Source organism: Lolium perenne, chromosome 4 (genome assembly GCF_019359855.2).
Source record: "Lolium perenne isolate Kyuss_39 chromosome 4, Kyuss_2.0, whole genome shotgun sequence".
NCBI lineage: Eukaryota > Viridiplantae > Streptophyta > Magnoliopsida > Poales > Poaceae > Lolium > Lolium perenne.
Window position 1 is genome coordinate 198773102 of NC_067247.2, and position 16239 is coordinate 198789340.

Sequence of the window (16239 nt, forward strand, 5' to 3'; positions counted from 1 at the left end):
CTCAATTCCATAAAGAGCAAGAAACGCCTACGACATGATCATAGCTAGTTCGAGCAAGGGAACAAGAGCGTATCCGCAATGAACAACAAGCACAAGAAGCTCAAGCTAGAAGGCACCGCCTTCATGAAGAGGAACAAAGGCAAGCGCAACAAGAGCGCCAAATCATCAATGTTGTGCAACCTCAACGTAATGGTGCAGCACACCCTCAAGGTCAAGATAATCATCGCCATCATGATGATCGACCTCATGGTAGAAGACCACCTCCTAGGGAGAGAAATGAGGAGTCAAGTCTTCACAAAGCATCAAGTGAAGAAAGTGTGATGCCTCGACACCGCCACAACATTGATGATCAAGATCAAGGTCATGTCAGACAACCTCCTCATCAACAAAATAGAAACAACAATCGAGATGCTCAAGGTCCACAACCTCCACTTCAACAACGTCAAGACGATGGTGAAGAAATACCACCTCCTAGACGCCATGACCGTAATGAGGAAGAAATCTTTGGGAAGCTAAAGTTCACCATGCCCAAGTTCCAAGGAGAGGATGACCCCGATGCATACTTATCTTGGGTACTCAAGGTTGACAAGATCTTCCGCATACACAACTTCTCCGAAGCAAAGAAAGTAGCCATGGCATCACTTGAGTTTGAAGGATATGCAAATGTTTGGTGGGAAGAAGTAAACAAGAAGCGGGAAAAAGATGACTTAGAGCCTATTGACACATGGGAAGAGATGCAAGAAGTCATGCACAAACGCTTTGTGCCCACCCACCACAAACGTGACCTTTTCAACAAGCTCACTCAACTCAAGCAAAGCTTCAAGTCCGTTGAGGAGTATTACAAGGAGATGCACATGACCATGGTGAGTGCCAATGTGGATGAGCGAGAAGAGCAAACAATGGCAAGATTCTTGAATGGATTGAACATTCCCGTCAAGAGGATAGTGGAGTTCTTGCCTTACACAAACATGGTTGAGTTACTTCATCAAGCTACAAGGGCCGAGCGCCAGGTGCGAGAAGACATGGCAAGTGCCAAGTCCAAGACTTTCTTCGCCGCAAGAAATGCAACAAATACCTCCTCAAGCATCAAAAATACAAGTGCTATTTCCTCCAAGGACCCTCCCAAGCAAGCAAGAAGTGCCATCAAGACAACAAGCTTCAAGCCGGAGCAATCAACTATGTCCTCCAAAGCTTCCACCGGATCTAGTAACATCACTTGTTTCAAGTGTGGTGCTCAAGGACATAAATCCTTTGAATGCAAGAACACAAGAGTTATGATAACTCGGGATGATGGAGATGTGGAGTACTTGAGTGAAGGTGAGTATGAAACCTTGGTACAAGCCGCAACCAATCATGAAGATGATGACTTGGAAGACCAAGAGCAAGTCCTATGTGTGCATGATGCAAGCCCATCACTTGTGGTGACCAAAGTGTTGACAACCCATGCACTCCCCAATGAAGACCAAAGATGCAATATATTCCAAACAAGAGCCGGAATCAATGACAAGTCAATAAAGGTTATCATCGATGGAGGGAGTTGCCACAACCTTGCAAGCACCGAACTATGCTCCAAGCTCAACCTCACACTCCGGAAACACCCCCATCCTTACCATGTGCAATGGTTAAGTGACAATGGAAACGTGAAGATACAACACAACGTCACAATATCCTTCAAGATTGGCGCCTATGAAGACACCGTTGATTGTGATGTCGTGCCCATGACTATGTGCCACATGCTAGTTGGTCGCCCTTGGAAATATGACAAAAGAGAAAACCATGATGGATACACAAATGCCTATAGCTTCAAGGTCGGCGACAAGACTTTCATCCTACGCCCAATGACTCCTAGCCAAGTAATTGCGAACAATGCAAAGGCTTTAGTGAGGGCTAATGAAGCTACTATCACTAGTGAGATGAGCGGTGAGAGAGTGACCCACCAAAGAGAAAGTGAGCGCCACAAGCCATATGTGAGTGAGATGAAGAGTGTCCTCATAGCTACCAAGAGTGAGATGAGAGAAGTGCACCACAACTGATCCACCAAATTGCACTATGTGCTCATTTGCAAGGGGCCACCCTCGGAGACTAACAACGTAACAACACTTCCTTCGTCTTTGTTGTCTCTTTTGAAGGAATTCCAAGATGTCTTCCCCGACGAGCTTCCTCATGGACTACCACTGCTTAGAGGAATCGAGCACCGCATCGACCTCATACCCGGCGCCCCTCTACCAAACCGCACCGCCTACCGCACCAACCCCGAAGACACAAAGGAGATTCAACGCCAAATTCAATATCTCCTCGAAAAAGGGTATGTACGTGAAAGCTTAAGCCCTTGTGCGGTTCCGGTGATTCTCGTTCCTAAACCGGATGAGTCGCAAAGAATGTGTATGGATTGTTGCCCCATCAATGCCATTATCGTTCGATACCGCCATCCCATTCCGCGTTTAGATGACATGCTTGATGAATTGAGTGGTGCCACGATTTTCTCTAAGATTGATTTGCGTAGTGGCTACCACCAAATCCGCATGGCAATTGGTGATGAATGGAAGACGGCATTCAAGACCAAACTTGGTCTCTATGAATGGCTTGTCATGCCATTTGGTCTTTCAAATGCTCCACCTACTTTCATGCGTCTTATGAATCACATCTTGAGACCTCTCATTGGCAAGAGTGTGGTTGTCTACTTTGATGATATTCTCACTTATAGCAAAAATCTCGAGGACCATGTGCAACATGTGAGAGAAGTCTTATGCATCTTGCGCCGCGAAAAGCTCTTTGCAAATCTTCCCAAGTGCACCTTTGCACAAAGAAAGTTGGCTTTTCTTGGATTTGTGGTTTCCGCCAATGGGATTGAAGTTGATTCTTTGAAGGTTGAGGCAATCCACAATTGGCCCACTCCTACAAATTTTGGTCAAGTTCGAAGTTTTCATGGACTTGCCGGTTTGTATAAACGTTTCGTGAAAGATTTTAGCACCATTGCTTTCCCTTTAAATGAGCTTACTAAAAAGAATGTTCCATTTGTGTGGGGCAACGCCCAACAAAAACTTTTGATGAGTTGAAAAAGAGACTTACCGAGGCACCACTTCTTATTCTTCCAAACTTTGACAAAACTTTTGAGATTGAATGTGATGCGAGTGGACTCGGTATTGGTGGAGTCCTTATGCAAGATGGAAAACCTGTGGCATACTATAGCGAGAAGTTGGATGGCGCACGCCTCAACTATCCTACATATGACAAGGAACTTTATGCTTTGGTTCGTGTTCTTGAAGTTTAGCAACATTATCTTTGGCCAAAACAGTTTGTTATCCACTCCGACCATGAGTCTTTGAAGTATTTGAAAAGTCAACACAATCTGAACAAAAGACATGCAAAATGGGTGGAGTTCATTGAGTCCTTTCCGTATGTCATCAAGTACAAGAAGGGCAAGGACAATGTTGTTGCGGATGCTCTTTCCCGCAAACTCACCCTCTTACTCACTCGTTTGGATTTTCATGTGTTGGGTCTTGATGAAATCAAGGACCTATATGCCCCCGATACCTTCTTTGGCCCAATTTTTGCAAAGTGTTCTAATGAAAGGGGCATCGATGATTTCTATTTGCACCAAGGATTCTTGTTCAAGGGCAACAAACTTTGTTTTCCCATGTCTTCGCTTCGCCTTTTGCTCTTAGAAGAATCACATGGTGGTGGTCTTATGGGACACTTTGGTCGAGAGAAGGCGTATGCAATGCTTACAACTCACTACTATTGGCCAAGAATGTACCGCGACGTGGAACGTCTTTGCCGACGGTGCACGACATGCTTACAAGCTAAGTCAACTTCCAACCCCTATGGCCTCTATACACCGTTGCCTACTCCTTATGCTCCTTGGTCTGATATAAGCATGGACTTTGTCTTAGGATTGCCTAGAACCAAATATGGTTATGATTCAATTTTTGTAGTGGTTGATAGATTCTCCAAAATGGCTCATTTTATACCATGCTCCCGAACGGATGATGCTTCACATATTGCCTCTTTGTTTTTTAGGGAAATTGTGAGACTCCACGGTGTACCAAGAAGCATTGTGTCGGACCGGGATGTCAAATTCATGAGCTACCTTTGGAAGACACTAATGGCCAAGTTCAACGTCAAGCTTTTGTTCTCATCATCCTCACATCCACAAACCGATGGGCAAACCGAAGTGGTGAACCGAAGCCTCTCCACACTACTACGAGTCCTTGTCAAGAAGAATTTGAAAGCATGGGAAGATTGCATCCCGCATGCGGAGTTCGCCTACCGCACCAAGCACTTAACAACAATGAGAAGTCCATTCATGGTCGTCTATGGATTTGAACCACCTACGGCGATCAACCTTCTTCCTCTTCCGCTTCATGAGCAAGTAAACATGAACATCAACAAGCGAGCCCAATACATGAAGAAGCTACATGAAGACACAAGGGCAACAATCAAAGAACAAGTCCTTCGTCAAGCAACAAGACTCAACATGAAGAAGAAGGCACGGATCTTCAATGAAGGAGACCTAGTGTGGATACACCTTCGCAAAGACCGCTTCCCTCAAGAACGAAACTCCAAGCTCAAGCCCCGAGGCGATGGTCCCTTCAAGGTCCTTAAGCGCATCAACGACAACGCCTACGTCATCGACATACCAACATCCAAGTACTTGGTGAGCAACACATTCAATGTGTCCAACCTCTCACCCTATCATGGCGATGATGAGAACATAGAGTCGAGGATGACTCTTTCGCAACGGGGGGGGGGGGGGGGAGAGATGATACGGGGTGGCCTTTGGACACCTCCTCCTCAAGACCGACAAGCCCTCTTCGTGGCCCAATGACACGAGCTCGAGCCCAAGCCATACACCAAGAGGTGAATTCGCTCCTTTCCACGTATACATTTGATACCTCATTGGATGGCATGCTACTTCATGCAAATACCCTATGCTCAATCAGGTACATCGACCAAGACACAAGCCATGGAGACCAAGCCAATGGAGAGGGAGCTGAAAACGAAGAAGATGGAGACTCAGCACTCCAGCCGGAACTTCCGGCCCCTAGGACCGAAACTTCCGGCCAGATGCCTCTCAGATGCCAGCCAGCGCCCAGGAAGAAGCATCCAGCCGGAACTTCCGCCCCGAGCGACCGGAATTTCCGGCCACCGGAACTTCCGGCCACCGGAACTTCCACCCAAGTTCCGCTCTAGTTTCGAAAATGCGCCAATACAACACTGGATAATGCTGCAAGGAAAACGACCGTTTTCGGAACTAGACCGAAAGTTGGCCGGAAGTAATTTGGCCCCGACCGGAACTTCCGCCCCCAGGACCGGAACTTCCGCCCGTGACGACCGGAACTTCCGCCTACTCTACTGCCAGCTCAATCAGCACTTTCTGTAACTTACCTCTTCGCCCCACCAACTATAAATAGCCTTGTTGGCTCAGATCTGAGATTAGACTTGATGTGAAATTAAACCTGAGCTTTGCTCTTGCCCCATGAGGGAAACCCTACCATAGATCCTAGATCTTGTACCACCCGAGCTCCTTATCGAATCCTATTGTATCTCTTTGGTGACTTCTACCAATCTTGGTCTTTTGCTTGCACTTCTACCTTCTGGGTCTTTTGCTTGCACTTCTATCGATTTTAGTCTTTTCACCCTTCTAGATCTATAAGATTTCGATTCGTCGATCTTTTTGCGGGACTTCTACCGAAAGGTCTTTTCCTACAACTTCTATCGAGTTGGTGGTTCGGGCCAACGAGGACAAACCGATTTGTGTGTGTGTGTGTGTGTTTGTATCCCACGATTCCCCTCGCGTTCTTCGTGTTCATCGCGTTCTTCCACCTCCCCCCACGAATTCCATCCAAATCCGTGAAGATCGGGCACACCCTTGGGCTTAGCCCTTATCATATTTACACCATTTTCGTATAAAAATTTATTGAAACTTAAAAAATGTTTAACCTCTTGTTCGTTTAATAGTAGATGCTTAGATATAGTTATGTTGATTGCGCTAACACTTTAGTTGGTCCACACTCCACGATCTTCTATCTTCTCTCCTCCAAGAGACCAAGAACCTATTCACAGTACATGTAACACGTGTGGGCCATTTAGGTCCAAAATACGAGGAAGGTGCAAAGCAAAGCTTGACGATCAACCACTCTCGAGATTGCATATATGAAGAACTCGCTATCACCATAGCAATAGTTTCATTTTTGTTCTGGGAGAGAACCACACCAAAAGTGTGGAAGAAAGAGATAGATGGAGCTTAATAAGACTACTTATAGTGAAAGCAACATGGGTAGTAACATAGAAGTACATACAATGCCAACTAAGCATTTTGGTGATATGATATGTTATTAAATAAGAAGAGATATAATTATGGTAACTAGCTATGTTACCATAATATCATACTTTAAAAGACGAGATAAGTGTACAACCCAATAAACATTTTGCGCATATTGTGTTGTCGTCTAGCATTGACTCCCCCCATTCCCCTTCCACGCCCGCAATGAACCACTTAGCTTACACATATATCACACACATAAAATATGATTTCCATGTTCATCCAATCGTTTCACATGTTATCCCAACATGTGGACCCATCTTGTCAGTTTAGGAATAGGGTAAAAGTTATCACAGTACCACTAAATTGTTAATATAACAGAAATAGATAAATATGATAAGATTTCTATAAGATCAAAGCTAGAGAATAATAAAATTGTAATAAACCAAAAGAACACAATTAGACGACCGACTTACAACATCATTGTTTTTCACATTTGTATTGAGTGTATCAACTTGATGGATCTAAAGGGCCAAACTAGAAACATAATACGTTGGTTACACATGATTTGTTCAAGGCGCAGACAGTTGCAGTAAGAACGTATCTAGCGCTCTCATGGCCTATGGTACTATCGCATTCCTAAGCCTCCACCCATAGGAGCACAATCAACAAGTGTTTTAAAAATGTATTGTTTTTTATTACTCAATTGATATACTAGTATGAGATGCGCATTTAACATGTCAAAAGAATGAATGTACAAATTCTAGACACAAGTTGAAGAAAAAAGAGAGAATTTCCATTTTGAATATCATTGTTCACTGGACATGCTACTATACATTTTTTAAAAATATCTAAATCAAATTTATAATTGAAATTTGAAATGTGATAGATTTTTTTTCTTGAAACTTTTTTTAGTACAAGATGGTTAATGCTTATGTGGCTTGGCTTGGAAGCATCGTAGCACACCCATAGGCTATCTGAAGTTCTGAACACTGGATCGGCGACCACTCAACCAATCGAACCTGGCCGTTCAAGATCTCATCGGACGGCTCAAAAACCGCTCAAGTAGACTGCTACCTTCAAGGGTTTGACTGCCCGCAAAATTCAATGGAGGCGCGAGCGCCGCCTCTCGAGAGCATCTCCGGCCACCGTAAGCAGCTCCACGCCCATCTTCTCCGCCGCGGCTACCCCTTCCCCCCCGCGGACTGCCCCGAACCAGACCGTGCCTACCTCTCCGTTCTGCGAGCCGCTGTCGCCGCTCCAGTCCTCGCGCTCACCGCCAGCGTCTGCCTCCGCCGCGCCGGCCTGCCCGTGCCGGGACGCCGCGCGTTCCCTGCGCTGCTGCGCGCCGCCGCCCGAACGCGCTGCGCCGACTCTGTCGGGAGCGCGCATGGACTCGCAGTACGGGTTGGGGTCGAGGACGATGGGTTCGTCGGGACCGCGCTGGTGGGAGCATACGCGGCGTGCCGGCGGGTGGGCGACGCCCGCAGGGTGTTCGAAGGAATGTGGGATCGGGATATTGTTGCCTGGGGCGTCATGCTTGACAGGTATTGCGCATGATCCCGTTTTTGTGACGATTGTTTACTGTAATCTGGGTACTCGATCGGGTAATAGTTTGTCTAGCATTGTATCTCATGCCATTTTATTCGGTTTGGCACAAGTCGAGTTTTCACACCAAGAACTTGAGTCAATAAATGCTTATTTTCGGAGAAAGGTCCTACGTATTTACTTGTTCTCAGGTTGGAACCGTAGTTCAGCACTGCGAGTCACATCTCAAGATCCTGTCGACAGAAAAGTTTTTCATATAAGGAATCTGTTGGATAAAAAATTAGCAATATCTGTTCATAATTGGCAATTATACGCTACTCAGATATACTGTAGTTACCAAAGTCATCTTGAGTTTTGTTTTCTTAGTTTCTAGCAACATAACTTGATATGTTTCAGAGGAATGCAACTAGGTGACCTTTGAAAGGGTACAATTCAGCATCTGCTGATTGCTCATACGATCTGTTTGGAAAGATGCAAATTGACGGATCCCAATATGTTTATCCAACATATCTGTGTGCAGGGACTTTAGGTGCTTGCGGCAACAATATTAACTGAAGTAGCTCTGAAAAATAATATTCCTTTTCTTTGTTGATTTGCATTTGTCACTATAACTTTGATATTCCTGTCTAATATGAACCAGCAGTTATTTTCAGATTCAAGATTACAAAGAAGCTTTTCGTCTACTCAATAAGATGAAAAGATCAAGAGTGGTGCCTGACCAAGTCATCATTGCTACTTTTCTATCAACTTGTGGTCATACACGGAATTTAAGATCCGGAAAAATCATCCACACATATATACTTGTCTCAGGTATTTTTATTGATGCCCGCCTCAGTAGTGCTCTCATAAACATGTATGCTACTTGTGCGGAAATGGAGATGGCCAAGAAGCTATACAATGGGATGCAAAGGAAGGACTTGGTATCATCAACTGCCATGGTCTGTGGATATGCCAAGAATGGAAAAATTGAGGCTGCCCGCTCCATATTCAATGGTATGCCAGACAAAGATGTGGTTTCTTGGAGTGCTATGATATCAGTATATGCTGAAAGTAACCAACCTAGTGAAGCTTTGTATATGTTCAAAGATATGCAAGAGTGTGGTGTCACTCCTGATGAAATTACCATATTGAGTGTCATATCTGCATGTGCTAATATCGGTTCCCTTGACAAAGCCAGATGGATCCATTCTTTTGTTGTGAATCGTGGCTTTTGTAAGATATTGTCCATTTGCAATGCTCTTATTGATATGTTCTCGAAATGTGGGAGCTTGGCTCTTGCCTTGAACATGTTCAATGCAATGCCTCGAAAAAATGTTATCACCTGGACAAGTATGATTGCTGCATTTGCTACACACGGTGATGGAAGATCCGCCTTAAACCTTTTTGGGCGGATGAAAAGTGAAGGGATTGAACCCAATGCCGTGACATTTCTATGTTTGTTGTCTGCTTGTTGCCATGCTGGTTTAGTTGATGAAGGCCGTTCCTTGTTCAAATGTATGATTCAGGAATATAGGATTGAACCCAAGCATGAACATTATGGCTGTATGGTGGATCTTATGGCAAAGTCTAAACTTCTACAAGAAGCGGTTGACCTCATAGAGTCAATGCACATAATACCTAATGTGGCTGTTTGGGGATCTCTGTTATCAGCCTGCTGGATGCATGATGACCTTGAGCTTGGGGCATTTGCTGCAAAGAAAATTTTGGAGTTGGATCCCAATCATGATGGAGCATACGTGATTTTATCGAAGATACACGCAAAATCTGATAACTGGAACAGTGCTCGGGAGGCGAGGGGAGTAATGAGAGTCCATGGGGTTTCAAAAGAAACAGGCTGCAGTTGGGTGTAGCTGAATGGTGCTTTCCACAGTGGAAACATCAGAAAATTGTAGGATCCTTCTATAACTTGGTGGTATAGTTCGAAATTGAAAATTCATGGTTGTGCTGCTTAGGGAGAAGCTCCCCCCTTTATGTTGGCCTGATCAATTCCTCAAAGGGGATCTTCATTTTGCATATATACATACAGACCTGAGGTAATTGTGAGGAACACCACTATGAATTTCATTGTATTCTGAACTCTGTCACAATTTTAATTGCGCGATGATTTTTATCATGATTCTTCACAGGAATCATCTTACTGAGGAAATGGGCAACAATGATCTCATTCTTATGGCTGCATCATTTGTAGATATTTGGTTTTTAATCAAGCTGAGCAGCAAGGTAACAGGCTAATTTGCATTTATCATAAAAGAATGCTATGCATCCCCCTTTTTTCCCTAAGTGAAGATTTTTCAGGGCTTTGAGAGATGCTAATACAGAACATGCCATCTTGTTTTCCTCATATTATGTATTGAGATGAGATGATGGTGTGGTTCTTATCTTAGGTTATAAGTTTTCTTTGTCAGACCAAAGATAATTTAGTATGCACTAGAGCCTTAACTTTAAGCTGTGTCATTAGTACTGGGTCTTTCAATTCTGTGAACTGCCAAAACCTTTCTTCAAGACTTTAAATCTAGTGGCGTGCGTATTTCACGGGGCAGCAGTGGTGAGCCAAAATTCCATAGCTCTCCACCATGATAATGCATTTCAGAATCATGTATTTACTTTTATGTTAAGTTTAATATATGTACATGCAATGCATACAAAGATATAGATGTGTATGCGTTGAGAATTACTTAGTAATATGAGGAAAACATTTGGTTAATTATGTTCAGATGATATCGTTGTGCACATGCAATCTGAAGATAGTCAAATTACTTCAGTAATACGAGGAAAACATTTGATTAAATTATGTTCTGGTGATATGGTTCTGCACATGCAATCTGAAGATACTTGACTGAAGATACTTGTTTTTGGCCTTCTTATGCATGCCCTTAGACATAGGCAAGTGTGGAGTTGCAGTGCGTATGCATGCATGTAACTTGAAGGTCCTGAACATAATGGTGTGGCATTTGTTGGTCTGCTGCATGCTTGCTGCCGATCTGGTTGAGTTGTTGAAGGATGTTTCTTGTTTGGAAGTACGGTTGAGGAACATAGGATAGAACCCAAACGTGAGCATTATGGTTGTACGGTGAATAATTTGGGGAGGATTAAACTTCTTCAAGAAGCAGCTGTTTGGGAATATTCTGTTAGCCACCTGCTGGATAAAGAAAATTTTGAGTTGGATCCTAATCATGATGGAGCCACAAGTGCTTCGATCAAACATACTGTACACTCAAAACCTGGTAACTATAGTGATGCTCAGAAGGTGAGGGAGTAAAGAAAATCCATGGGGTTCCGATAGAAACAGGTTGTAGTTTGATGGAGCTAAATGGTCCTGTTCACAAGTTTGGAGGTGGAGGTGAGAAATATGCGTAAATTGATGACTTCTGAGTTTGAACGGTGTGAGTTTATAAAAGAGATGCTACTTTGTTGAATTGCTGAAGTGCCATATTCTGTTTAGCCACATAGGGAGGTGCATGTGTGCCCGAGGTATCAGGACTAGGCGAGTAAGCTGAAGACAATTCAGAGTTTTCTTACTTGGTTTGTAATTTTCTCACTTTATGCAAACAAGAGTGAAAATAGTGTACCTAGAACAGAGATATAATCTAGTACTGTGAGCTGAGAGTAACGATGCATAAAAGTAAAGACATGATTCTCAGAAAAGTTGTAGTCTGTGTAGTATGAGAAAAATACCTTGATTATGTTCTAATCATATCTTCGAAATACATGGTTGATATATGTTCGGAGGTCACTGATTTGGATGTATCAGACTCATCTTGTGTATAGATACATCCAAATTTACGATAACTAATATGAAAACGGAGACACAAGCATAAGACAGAATTTAGGTTTAGAGTTTTGCAAGTAAAACAATTTCGCCATTACGGGCAGCATGCTTCACAGGATTAATTTGATTTTCATGTGAGATCGTAGCGCATCATGGGCTGGCTCCACGTCCCAACTTCATGCCACGGCCGCGACCATGCCAGCAGCGACGGCGAAGAACATGACGGTCATCTCTACCGACGAACCACGACCACCAAGGGAGGTTGGCGGCGGCGGTGGGGGCAAGTCGCTGTTGGCGCGGCTCGCAGGAGACGGCCGTGGTGGTTCTACTGACGCAGCTGCATTATCAAATCGAAGCACTCTGATCAGACATCAATCGCATGCAAGTACGTCCATCGATCTAGCTCGGTGTCAATGTTTCGGCAGTTACCTGAAGCCGGCGCCGGCGACGGCGACGATGCCTCGGTTGACGACGCCGGATCGTAGGGAGGAAGTTGCAGGTCTGGCACTGCAAGATCCATTGATCGGTCAGAAAAAAAAAAACCAATCACGACGTACATGCGTAGTAAGGTAGAGTTGGATCGATCATGCGAGGCAACTAGTATATGCAATATGCATGGAGACTACTTACTGCCGCAGAGTTCGATGGGCGGCTGGACCTGGCCGCAGCTGGTGGGGATCTCGAGTGCGTGGGTGACGTTGACGTCGTAGCCGGTGGACCGGCCGTAGACGCCGTTGGCGATGTAGCAGAGGCAGAACGGGTCGGTGTTGAAGACGGCGCCGTACGCGTCGCAGCACGCGGGCGAGGCCGCCGGCGCGCCCTCGAACATGAACCCGTGGCACGCCTCAAGGCCGCCCAGCATGTCCCGGCAGGAGTCGTCAGCCGCCGACGCCGAGTAGACGAGCGCCACCGCGGCGAGGACGAGGAGGAGAGCGAGCTTGGGAGACGCCATATGCAAGTTGATGTTTCGTGGATCTAGCTAGGTTTTCTTATCAAGTATGCATGGGGGTGCACCTGTTCTTTTTATATAGGGCGCAGTGTCGGCAGGATGGAGAGATCAACCAACTTAGCGTATGTATTTGAACGGGAGACATTGCGTCGTGCAAGGAACGGACAAGTTAATTAGGAGTGTGCCGGGAAAATTTACTAGTCTTGTCTCCTGTGCTTACCAGGCCCCTGAGGATTAAACGATTCTTTTTTTTTTGAAATAGATTAAACGATTCTTCTACGGGTAAAATTTGTTTTGATTGCCTTGTATAACGTATAGTATGGAATATATATACATGTACAAGAGGAGTACTATGTATCTCATGTACTTCATCTCTATGCTATTCAACATACTCCCTTTATCTATTAACGGATGTCGGAGATTTGTCTAAATTTAGGTGCATCTATGCATTAAAGAATGTCTAGATACATCTAAATTTAAACGAATTTACGACATATTTTTACGAACATAGGTAGTACGTACTTTACCCGTCACTACAAAGTGCATAAAAGGAAATTCATGCATCTCGTTTTTGCTATCTTCATCTCAAATTAATTAACTCAACTTTATCTAGGTATGCATATATCTCGACACGTTTTAGTGTATAGATATATGGATATCTAAATTAAACTGAGTCAACTGATTTGGAATAGAGGAAATATATTAATCTTTTGTGTAGAAGAAAGCATAGGAAACACATTGAAACAATTTGGAGTATCTAATAAGGGAGCGAGTATGGCTCATTGGAAATATATTAATCACACTCAAATGAGAGATCACCTAATCCCAGTTGTAACTGACATGCATCCCATGTGTGTAACAGAAAAAACTGAGTTGCAACTCGCGTGCAACCCATCTATAACAGGAAAATCTGAGTTGCAACTCACTTCAATCCATGTGTAACCGGAAAAATCTCGGTTGCAATTTTCGTGGAAGGCAAGTTCAACTGATGCAACCCTTGTGTATCTAGGAAAATCTCATTTGCAACTCATGTGTATGCCACACAAATCATGTTGCAAATCTTACAGTTCTAAAGTTCAATGAGGTCTAGCTTAATTCTCACTCAAACATTAGTGAAACCAATCCCTCTAGCTCTAAATACTTGTCGCTAATTTTAGACAAAATGAAGGCGAGGGAGTAATAATTATTGATTTTGGGAGAATGATCGTACCCGTTAGGGATCGGTTTTGTGTTATATATTAGGGAAAAAAACCCTAAGTGGTATATACATATGTTGTACAATATACGATCGGAGTACTACTCCGTATCGTATAGGTACAAATATTACAACTCTAACGCCCCCCTTAAGCTAAACCTGGGAGAGGTTTAGATTACACTTAAACTCATCTAATTTCTTCAAACAAAGAGTCTTTGTGAAGCCATCAACAATTTGGTCTTTACTGGAGATAAATCGGATGTCAAGTTGTTTTCTAGCAACTCTTTCACGAACAAAACAGAAATCTATCGCAATATGCTTGGTGCAGGCATGGAACACATGATTAGCAGACAGGAAAGTAGCACCAAGGTTGTCACACCATAAACATGGTTTCTCCTTAAGTGAAACACCAAGCTCTCGTATAAGTGCTTCAACCCAGATAAGTTCAGCAGTAGCATTAGTCAGGCCTTCGTGTTCTGCTTCAGTGCTGGATCTTGAGACAGTAGGTTGTCTACCATCAAGATCGTCAGCCCAGTCTGCATCAGAGAAAGCACTAAGCAATGTAGATGAAGACTGCTGAAAAGTAAGCCCAACCTTTAGTGTACCACTGATGTATCTTAATATTCGTTTCACTGCAGTCCAATGAGCAGTCATAGGAGCATGAAGAAACTGACACACCTTTGTTTACTGAAAAGGATAAATCAGGTCTAGTGAGAGTCAAATACTGAAGTGCACCGACAATGCTTCTAGTGTGTGCTATCATCAGAGCCAAGAAGTGATCCATCATGCAAAGACAACTTGTCATTAAGAGCAAGTGGTGTAGGACATGGTGTGCAGTCTTTCATACCAACACTGACCAAAAAATCTGTAGCATATTTCTCTTGATTCAAGAGCAAAGAATTAGCACGTTGATGTACTTCAAGACCCAAAAAGAAGTGAAGATTTCCTAGATCTGAGAGCAAACTCAGATATCAGATTGTGCAATAATGCGGATATAGTTGTATCAGATGAACTGGTCACAATGATATCATCAACATAAATAAGGATAAAAATAGTGACTCCTGACTTAGCAAAGAGGAACAAAGAAGTATCAGCTTTGGAAGGAACATATCCAAGAGTGCTTAACTTAGAGCTGAGACGAGAGTACCATGCTCGAGGTGCCTGTTTCAGACCATAAAGAGCTTTGTCAAGATTGAAAATATAGTTTGGATTAGCGGAAGACTCAAAATCAGGTGTTTGTTTCATGTATACATCCTCTTCCAAAACACCATGTGAAAACGCAGTCTTGACATCCAGCTGACGTAAACTCCAACCCCGTGAAACTGAGATGGAGAGAACCAATCTGATAGTAGAAATCTTAACAACAGGACTGAATGTATCCTCATAATCAAGGCCTTGTTTCTTGATACGATAGACCCACTTACAGTCAATGACATTGCTATGTCGATGTGGGGGCACAAGGTGCCAAGTTTTGTTGGCAAGAAGAGCATCATATTCATCTTGCATAGCAAGCTTCCAATTTGCATCAGTGAGGGCCTCACGAAGATTAGTGGGTTCACCTGTAGAAGTTAATAGAGTGTATCGAACAGTGCCATCAGTATATATTTTTGGTTGTTTAATGCCTTTTTGCAAGCGAGTACGTGATGCTGGAGGCTCTGGACTAGAAGCAGTACGAAAAAACAGGACCAGAACCAGCTGCTGCTTCTGCCTGGGCATCATTTTGTCTCATGTGTGTGTCACTGTCTGCAGGACGAGGAGATGCAACATGCATGTCATCATTTTGGAGCCTATGTGCGTTGGGATCCGCAGCAGCATCAGGACCAGCTGCACTCGAGCCCACAATAGTGTCAGCTGTGGCAGCTTCTCCAACAGGTGGACGTGCTGCTCCGGTGCCTGCACCAACCGGGTCAGCAACATCGGCATCCTCACGTGGGCGGGCAGAGGAGGGAACAGAGGGAGGCCATGCATGCGACATGGTGGGCGTGAAGCAGAGGGACGGACCCGAACCGGCGCGTCCATCAGCAACAGCAGGACCACTCTGATGGGCGGGAACCTGCACCTCGGGAGAAGACCACACGTGATCCAAGATAGATTCTGGAGCAGAATCTTGCTCGGGATAGATGCAGATTTCAGATACAATTTGCTGTTGACTGGCAGTATCATTTGCTGTGCAGTTTTCACTAGTTTGCCCAGAATTTCTGCTAGTTTCTTCAGCATCTCTGGTGGACATAGTTACAGCTGGAACCTGCGGAGGATTAACAACAGAAACTAGTTGCAAAACATGATCATTAGCATGTACACCCCTATCATCTGGATAAGCGGAAGATAAAGTTGGGTCATTTGGGAGAAGAAGAATTTCTTCACGGATACGGTGACCAACATTGGGATGAAGAGAGGCAAACGGAAAAATATTTTCATCAAACACAACATCACGAGAAATGTAGACACACCCAGTAGTAACATCAAGGCATTTGACTCCTTTGTGAAGAGGACTATACCCAAGAAAAACACAT

The 16239-nt window shown here is 44.0% G+C and overlaps 2 protein-coding genes across 2 annotated transcripts; one reads left to right on the forward strand and one right to left on the reverse strand.

Annotated features, from left to right (window-relative positions):
* Positions 1-7360: 7360 nt before the first annotated feature.
* Positions 7361-10258, forward strand: LOC127295196 (pentatricopeptide repeat-containing protein At4g14820). The gene is made up of 3 exons (XM_051325096.1): positions 7361-7812; positions 8457-9846; positions 9940-10258. The coding sequence occupies exons 1-2, from the start codon at positions 7373-7375 to the stop codon at positions 9661-9663; spliced, it is 1647 nt and encodes a 548-aa protein (XP_051181056.1). The 5' UTR covers positions 7361-7372; the 3' UTR covers positions 9664-9846; positions 9940-10258.
* Positions 10259-11647: 1389 nt separating this feature from the next.
* Positions 11648-12556, reverse strand: LOC127348885 (non-specific lipid transfer protein GPI-anchored 19-like). The gene is made up of 3 exons (XM_051374752.2): positions 12213-12556; positions 12012-12089; positions 11648-11919 (listed from the first exon to the last, which is right to left on the reverse strand). Exons 1-3 carry the CDS (start codon positions 12532-12534, stop codon positions 11759-11761), a joined length of 561 nt encoding a protein of 186 aa, XP_051230712.1. The 5' UTR covers positions 12535-12556; the 3' UTR covers positions 11648-11758.
* Between the last annotated feature and the right edge of the window lie 3683 nt (positions 12557-16239).

Coding starts and splice junctions, on each gene's coding strand:
- LOC127295196 (XM_051325096.1), top strand. CDS start 7,373: ATGGAGGCGCGAGCGCCGCCTCTCGAGAGCATCTCCGGCCACCGTAAG. Junction 7,813..8,456: donor TGGGGCGTCATGCTTGACAG/GTATTGCGCATG, acceptor ATGAACCAGCAG/TTATTTTCAGATTCAAGATT.
- LOC127348885 (XM_051374752.2), bottom strand. CDS start 12,534: ATGGCGTCTCCCAAGCTCGCTCTCCTCCTCGTCCTCGCCGCGGTGGCG. Junction 12,090..12,212: donor GCCCATCGAACTCTGCGGCA/GTAAGTAGTCTC, acceptor TGGATCTTGCAG/TGCCAGACCTGCAACTTCCT. Junction 11,920..12,011: donor GTCGCCGGCGCCGGCTTCAG/GTAACTGCCGAA, acceptor TTGATAATGCAG/CTGCGTCAGTAGAACCACCA.